Source organism: Osmerus eperlanus, chromosome 11 (genome assembly GCF_963692335.1).
Source record: "Osmerus eperlanus chromosome 11, fOsmEpe2.1, whole genome shotgun sequence".
NCBI lineage: Eukaryota > Metazoa > Chordata > Actinopteri > Osmeriformes > Osmeridae > Osmerus > Osmerus eperlanus.
The window spans coordinates 15,399,586-15,407,085 of record NC_085028.1 but is presented as its reverse complement, the minus strand read 5'-3'; the positions used below and the strand labels follow the sequence as shown (position 1 = coordinate 15,407,085).

Genomic DNA, 7,500 nt, shown 5'->3' with positions numbered 1-7,500 from the left:
TGCGCCTCTTGGAGAAGACCCCGCCCAGGAAGCGATCGATGTAGAGGACCAGGGGGAGGCTGGCGCGTGCCTTGGACACCACGGGCCGGTTGGGGATGGGGTGGAGAGGACCGTGCTTCTGACACACGGAGGGGTTGGTGTTGTTACACTCTTCACACCCTGAGTGTCGCAGGAGAGAGGGAGAGACGGGGGGCGGAAACATCGGGGAGAGCCGTCGTTAGAGGAGAGAGCAGCAGAAAGATGGCGAGGGTTGGGGTTGGACAGACTATTATTATTTTGGACCAGGACAAATAGGCAGAGAAGAGAAAGACAGGTATTATTCTCACTCATTACTGTCCAAAAATTAAGCACAGGATCGTTCCAGATGCTAAACGAGTCACTCACAGAGGTTGTGAGGGCTGAAGGCCTGGGGCTGACGAGGCTCCCAGTCGTCCATGTCAGAGTCATCTTCATCATCGTCCTCATCGTCCTCTTCGGAATCCTCCGTGGAGTCTGTGGCCCCCAGAGGGCTGGACGGCTGCTCTTCGATGTCGGCCATGTTAGGGAGGGAGTTTGACACCGACAGCTGCCCCTGCGAAGACAGGAAATGTCGTCAACATCCTGCCAGGTGCAGAGGTCCTGCGCCGGACCCTAGAACGTGAGGATACGCTGGAGTCTGCCTCAGCCTGCTTCCAGTCGGGCTCCTGACCTGCGCAACGGGCTCCAGCAGAGCCTGTGGGGCTTCGGCTACGTTGCTGAGGACATGCAGGTTTGCAGCGTTCATGTTCTGTCCGCTAGGCAGCAAAACAGTCACCTACAGCAGTAGGACAACATGGAGAATTTAGATAACCTTGCTCAGGTTGCTGATTTAGGGACTCTAGTATACGTTTTTAAAGAATAAAATCGCTTGCCTGTTGTGTGGTGCCGTCCTGCTGTATGTAGGCCACTTGTGGTTGGTCTGCAAACACTGTCTGAAAGCCAGAAGTACACAAACAGAATCAGGGCAACAATGGATAGCAAGTGTCCGATGTTAGACTGAAGAAACAGTTCTCTTTAAAAAAAGCATAAAAATGAAGTATTCCATTCCGTGTTGCCTGGTCCTGCTGTGCTCCCTTTTCCTCACCTGTGAGCCATCTGTAGGATGGATGTACACCAGCGTGTGTTCAGCAGACTCCACTGACGTGTAGGTGTTCCCATCAGCCGTGTAAACTACCTGCTGCTGCCCTCGATCCTGCTGGTCCTCACTGTACACTATCTGGGCCACAGTGCCACCCTCAAAATGCACCTGCAACCAACACATTGCTCTGCTGAAAACCGTCCACTTAACACACATAACTACATGAAACAGGCATGTACTGATTAGGCTAACAGACTTGGTTTATGATACTATGAAAGCCAGGTTATCATTCACCTCGAGCATTTAGCTATCACAAATCATTAGACAACCTGACGTGGTATTAATGGAAACCAACCTGAGTGGTGTTGTCTGATTCATTGTTGGATGCCTGACTCCACACAGGGGACGATTCTTCCTTGGTCTCCATGGCAGCACGTCGTCAGGGCCGTTCATGAGCTCTCGTCACCTCCTGTCACCTTGTTGTCACACCACTCCTGGGTGACCAAGAGATTGGTTGCCACAGAGATAATAAAAACTGTGCAAATCACGATCATGCTGGAGAATAATGAATCTACTAGGGGTACAATCATGGAAGTAGCTAGTGGCTATGGTATAAGGGTTAACATCTAATAATATTGACGTCTTGCTTCATCAGTGAGCACTTACTAGGTTGCTATATCTAAAAAGATTGATGTCCTTTCAATTCAATATTTGCTCGCCAATAATAATAGGTTTATCTTATCATGATACACAACGAAGTTAATTACCCTTGACCAGCAAGGTGCATGCATGGAGTGTGCAACCTATTGGATGGTGGACGAAAGGAGTTGAAACGCTAGTACTGGCAAGACTAACATGAGTTGTTACTCTATGCTAGCTAGCTATTTCGTAGCACAATTGGGCGACATATCGAGATACTACATTTGCCATTCACGGTGTGTATTAATGAACGACATTTGAATCTGAATCGACTGAATCAGGTCGGGCAATCTAGCTTTCTTGCAACCCATTCAAGTCAAAATAACCCCGCATGGGGCTTATTGGGAAGAACGTTCACATTTGTAACAATGGGGGTATGAGAAAAACGCGGCCGAAATGTGCCGATGACCGCGCAAGAAAATGGTGTCAAAATTGCAATACCGCGCGTCGACAAGAAGCAAAAATAGACATTTTTAATTTTTTATGGTTACCATACATGTCGTTCACGACATCAATAGTACATGTATTTCCCCCCTGTTTTGACCCCTCAGGTTGTCAGTCCCAACCGGACCATACCACAAAAACCAGCGCTGCAGAAACCCGGGCATTTATTGCACCGCAAGACCCGCATTATGAAATTTAACAATAAAGTAGGGCCGACCTTGAACAAATGCATTACAAGCCAGACACACCGCGTGAATATGGTTGAACAATTTCCATAGAGTTGTCTTTTAATTCACAAGAGCCTAAATATTTCAAATAGACCCACCCGTCCCCCAATCTAGTTGAGCCCAGCCTTCAGTCTACTGTAGAACAAGGAAGGAGAGGCTCCATTTTGGGTGGGACTAAACAACAACAACCATTTTCGAAGAGACCATAAGAAAGCGGTATATTACAACTGATAGAAATGTGATATACAGCTGCGATTTTCGAATTGACACTTACACAGAGGTATTCTGGAAATGTTTCTTTGAGTCCCATGTACCAATCATTCCGAGTTTAGATCAATTTAATGACAACGTCCAAGTTTGTTCTTACCTCAGAATGGTAGCTGCAGAGAAGGCTGCATTGCATATATTACCATATTCTTCTTAGCAACTCACCTAGGGCTATTGCGATTGGTTGAATTTTATTCAGTGACAAAATAGAAATACAATGTGTCTTGTCAGTAAATCTTTTACAAGCATTAGCGGGGTGGTCACACACTCGATAAATTCACAACTATGTGCTATAATTGTGAATAAAATTATTTCTGTTTCCAGTCATAAATATTTTCACTGTCCCTGTTTTGCAGGGACATCAACTGATTTATTTTCTTAACGGTTCCGCCCAATGAGAAATAAATAACGGGTCCGAGCCATCCAATCATCTGGCTTCTTGTTGTAAAACCGAATCAATCTTTTAAAAATAAAATTGGATTGAAAAGGTACTGTGGAGTTGACTTTGAAAATAAAAACCTATTTACAATTGTTCACCATGAATAGTCTCTACAGGATGGACAAACACATTCATAATTTGTTAGGCCAAACTGCTGAGGCACTTTAGGTAAGTAAACTGTAATCATTGCACTGTTCTTGGATAGTCCCTAAGAGAATGGACTATAGGTTGTATATTTACCCAGTTGTTATTCTGTATGCAAAACATTATGCAGGACCCTGTTGGCTAATAAATTATCTTGTTTTCTATGACATCAATTACATACATGAAATCAGATTGACTCTGAAATATAGCCACATGAATAGGACATATAGTCACTGACAAGGTTAAAAATAAAAATTTGTGTCGAAATAATAATTGTGTCCTTCGAGGTAATCTGAAGAAATGTCACCCCATGCTTCCAAAAACACCTTCCAAAAATTGGATTGGCTGGATGAGCACTTCTTACGTACCACAATGGGGTTGAGATTGGATGCCTGTGCTGGCCACTATTAGACTCAGTTGACCAGTTGACTGCTTCCTCCCTAAAGAGTTATTGCATAGTTTGGAGCTGTGCTTCGGTTCATTGTCCTGTCGTAGGATAACATTTGCTCCAATCAAGGTCCGTTCACAGGGTTTGGTGTTGCAAAATTGAGTTAAATGCTTCGAGATGCCTCTACCTTGTCCAGAAATCCCACTTCACTACCAACTAAGCACCTCTAATATAAAATTACTATTCTTCAAGATGTCTATAATATTCTTTGGCCTAGAACAATTATTGCTGAGGTTTTAACTTCTGTAAAGCTAGCATAACCTTTTGGCTAAGACATTATTGCTTAAGTTTCCGTTTGCTGACAAACGTCTAACAAATTTGACTGTTTAACCCTGGTTGTTTTGCCCATACTGCAGGGATTTTTAGAAGTTCTTCTTTCTTGTTTTAAGATTTGTTTTTAATATTAAGCATCTGTATTAAGTTCTGCAACCTATTTACTTTTTTACTTTTTTGTTAGACATTAACTATTGAACTAATGATGTAACTGTCCGGAACTACTGCATAAAAGAATGCTCAGATCATGACATTTTTAGAGAGCCCTTCAACTCCAGACATCATTTATGGTACTGTTTTAGAACTGCTCCTCCTTGATTTCAAGAATAAACAGATAAAGTCTTCTGACCTCAGACATTTAATCATAGAAAATCCACCACACACCCTCAGACCATCACATGGCCTTCACCATGCTGAACAAGGGGCATCACACACTTATCCAGCATATGTTTATTTGGTCTGCATTTCACAAATATTCTTCTTTGTGATCCGAGCACTTCAAAGTTTGATTTGTCTGTCCATTACACTTTTTTTATCGAACATTCTTCCATCCTGTGTCTGTGTTCTTTTCCCCATCTTGATATATAATTTTTTTTTCAGTTTTATATTTAGTTTGAGATACGGCTTTGTCTTTTGTTGAAACTCTTCCTACAGGCCAGCATCACCGGGACCCCCTCTTCATTGTTGATGCTGAGACTGGTGTTTTGTGGGTATTATTTAATGACTCTACCAGACGAGGGGTCAGTTTCTCAAACTTGACACTCAATGTGTTTGTCCTCTTGATCAGATGTGCACCATGGGGCTTCAACTCAATTTTCCATTCTCGTTAGCAGTTACCAGTTTTGTTCCATGAAGGGAGTAGGACACTGTGACAATTTATTGCAAGAAATATCTTTCATTTCTCAGAAGAATAAATCTGGCCATTATGAGCCTGTTCTTAAATCCACAATGGCTGATGCTCCATATACTCACCTTGTCTACAGTATGACCGTTTTATTGCTTCTTTAATCAAATGTGTAATTCTGTATGGTGTAATTCTGTACCTAACCGAATTCACAAGAGCCAACAGACAACCAACCAAATACAATCAGTTGAATTGTGTTATTGCTGAATCTTATTAAACTGTTAAAACAGTTTTTGAAGTACGCTGTTGAAAGGTTCTTTATTGAAAATATATTATGTAGACTTAACTGCAGACAACAGAAGATATCGCCACATTTATCAGGTTGACTCATATCCGGTGGGACTGAAAACCAGCCGCCTGGGGGCGCAACACGCCCCATGTTCGGAGTTGTTGAAACTCTGTTGCAGAAGCGCGCGGCGTTCCACAGTTCACATTTGCTACACAACACGCACTCCCTGTTAGCTCACACCAGTGACACATTCACTGTCGATCTCGGGAAAAGCAAGAGGCTCTGGACTAGCTCCGTGTAACCGAAGAGATTATTGAATTGTATTTTAGCTGTATTTGTTCTTTCTTTCTGGAGTTCAGCTTTCCAACATACAGGATTCATTTAGCCCTAGTATCAGCGGAGATCGTGGAAGATGGGTCCAGTCCCTGCGATATCTGTCCTTATTTTGGGCATCGTAGTTCCAGCTTTGGCCGGCTACATTGAGGTAGGCAATGTCCAGGACTATCCATAGCCTAGATTTAGACGATTTCGAAGAAAGTATTTTGTAAACTAATGAAAAAATCGGAGCGGGTAAGTACATTGTTTACCGGAGATCCTTGAAATAAATCTGGAACGTCCCCTATAGGCTATAACCCATTTGCAGATTACGTTGGTATAGTTAGGCTAAAAGAACTTAAAAAATTGTTTAACTCAATATATTGATTTCCATAGTAGAACAATAACCAAACCTAATGGGAGCTGTGCTGTTTTGGATTCCTGTATCACGGTCTTGGAGGGCTTTTTGACTTTTGATCTATGCACTTGATATGCCTAATATTTTACGCTTCATCTACAAATGTTAGTCTCTAGCTAACAGCAAACAGTCTGATTCATTATTGCCTGTAGTTTAGATTGACCTGCGTGGCAATTGTTTTTCGTGTGTTAATGTGAGCGGAATGTGTGGGCCGGAAGGCTATAACGTTGCAGGGATTTGAGCTGGAGTTGCTGCAGAGATCAAATGAAAGGCAGCTAGCCCTTTGCAGGCCTTGGGGACACAGGGTGGGACTCCGTGTAGCCTATCACAAATCTCTTTCTTCCAGTGTCTTGATATATCGTCTCAAACCCACCAGCCTGCATGTTTTATAACAAGAGTGATAAAGCATGGACGAGACGGAGGCCCCACCAGCTTTGACTGTTTTTTCATTTTAGCAGACCGGACTCTAAATCTGGTGTGCCCGAATTTACGAAGTTTAATCGCGAACACGGATTTCTTATGTTACTTATGCTTTAACAACGTAGTTGAAGCAGTCCAAAAAATTACTCTTAGTTACACCTATTACGGTTAGATATTCTGTCATATTCAGAATGCCATATAATTATACAGCAACACTGAGAGACCAAACACAGCCCGTGAGAAGAAAACAGAGGGTTGAATCCTGAAATACTGCACTGGGTGTCTTGTCTTGGGAGCCTTCCAGATAACCCTCAGGGCCTTGGCACATATACCTGCTGTCCCAAATCATCTTCTCACAACATGGCTGTTTGGCTTATGGCCCATACTTCTACAACAGACATGCCTGTGCGACATTATGCGTCTATTGTCAAAATAGTGAGAAGAGACAATGTCCTCCCTCATGGATCAACCCTCTGACCAACAGTCATCCCTGAGGAGACTGTGTTGTACTGCAGACTGTTGGGTCAGTCAACACACTCACTGCTGCACACTAACATGTCCTCTAAAGGCATGAGTGTACGAGTGGTTATCTGGGAGAAGGTTGTCCTTTTCAACTCCAATCCTACAGCTTCTCGCAGTTTCAGAGAAAGCATTGTGTGTGTGGGGGATGCTGGTGTTTGTTGTCCCATTAAAAAAAAATCTATATTGCAGCAATCTTTTAAATAGGCCTATCCCTCCATGAATGATTGCATTTTCAATTAGCCATTTACTGAACAGAAAAGGCAGTCAATATTCTTTGAATCCTATTCTTTATTTCCTTGCCTTCGGATGATCACCAATGAAGATTAACGAGGCGTTCACTTTGAAATGCCTGGTCAGTCTTGAACGTCAGATTGAGAGGATTTCTGATGTTCTCTGCAGTGTGGTCCCTGGTGGGTTCCTTCCCCTGATGCTGGTTGGTACAGGGCAGCGGGCTGAGGGCAGCAGGCTGACTGCTGGGTGTTGTTGTGTTGGCCGTGCTGGTGTACTGTGTGAGGAGTAGTGAGCTGTGATGACAGACGTAGAGGCAGCTCAAGTGGATATTGCCTCGCTGTCATGCTGACTGCACACGCTTCCACAGACCTTGCTGAATTTGTGAGCAGCCTCCTCAGAGAGGCTCTGCTCTGTGTTTCCCCCC

The 7,500-nt window shown here is 43.3% G+C and overlaps 2 protein-coding genes across 8 annotated transcripts in view; one reads left to right on the top strand and one right to left on the bottom strand.

The window, feature by feature from the left end:
* prdm10 (PR domain containing 10) overlaps nucleotides 1-2,586 on the bottom strand; it is a 10,278-nt gene extending 7,692 nt beyond the window's left edge. The window contains exons 1-7 of one of the 2 annotated variants that reach the window (XM_062472522.1): nucleotides 1,864-2,586; nucleotides 1,452-1,590; nucleotides 1,103-1,264; nucleotides 891-950; nucleotides 689-793; nucleotides 385-571; nucleotides 1-159 (exon numbers count right to left, since the gene is read on the bottom strand). The exon at nucleotides 1-159 is cut by the window's left edge and continues 83 nt beyond it. In XM_062472522.1, the coding sequence (XP_062328506.1) occupies nucleotides 1-159; nucleotides 385-571; nucleotides 689-793; nucleotides 891-950; nucleotides 1,103-1,264; nucleotides 1,452-1,523 (745 nt within the window). In that variant the 5' untranslated portion in view covers nucleotides 1,524-1,590; nucleotides 1,864-2,586. Of the gene's footprint in view, nucleotides 160-384; nucleotides 572-688; nucleotides 794-890; nucleotides 951-1,102; nucleotides 1,265-1,451; nucleotides 1,591-1,863 lie in introns of those variants that run through there. The other variant, XM_062472520.1, reaches the window with a different exon arrangement.
* Nucleotides 2,587-5,369: 2,783 nt separating this feature from the next.
* aplp2 (amyloid beta (A4) precursor-like protein 2) overlaps nucleotides 5,370-7,500 on the top strand; it is a 45,579-nt gene continuing 43,448 nt past the window's right edge. For 3 of the 6 annotated variants that reach the window (XM_062473884.1, XM_062473880.1, XM_062473879.1), the window contains exon 1: nucleotides 5,371-5,654. In XM_062473884.1, coding sequence (XP_062329868.1) covers nucleotides 5,583-5,654 — 72 coding nt within the window. In that variant the 5' untranslated portion in view covers nucleotides 5,371-5,582. Of the gene's footprint in view, nucleotides 5,655-7,500 lie in introns of all 6 variants that reach the window. The other 3 variants (XM_062473883.1, XM_062473882.1, XM_062473881.1) reach the window with 2 other exon arrangements.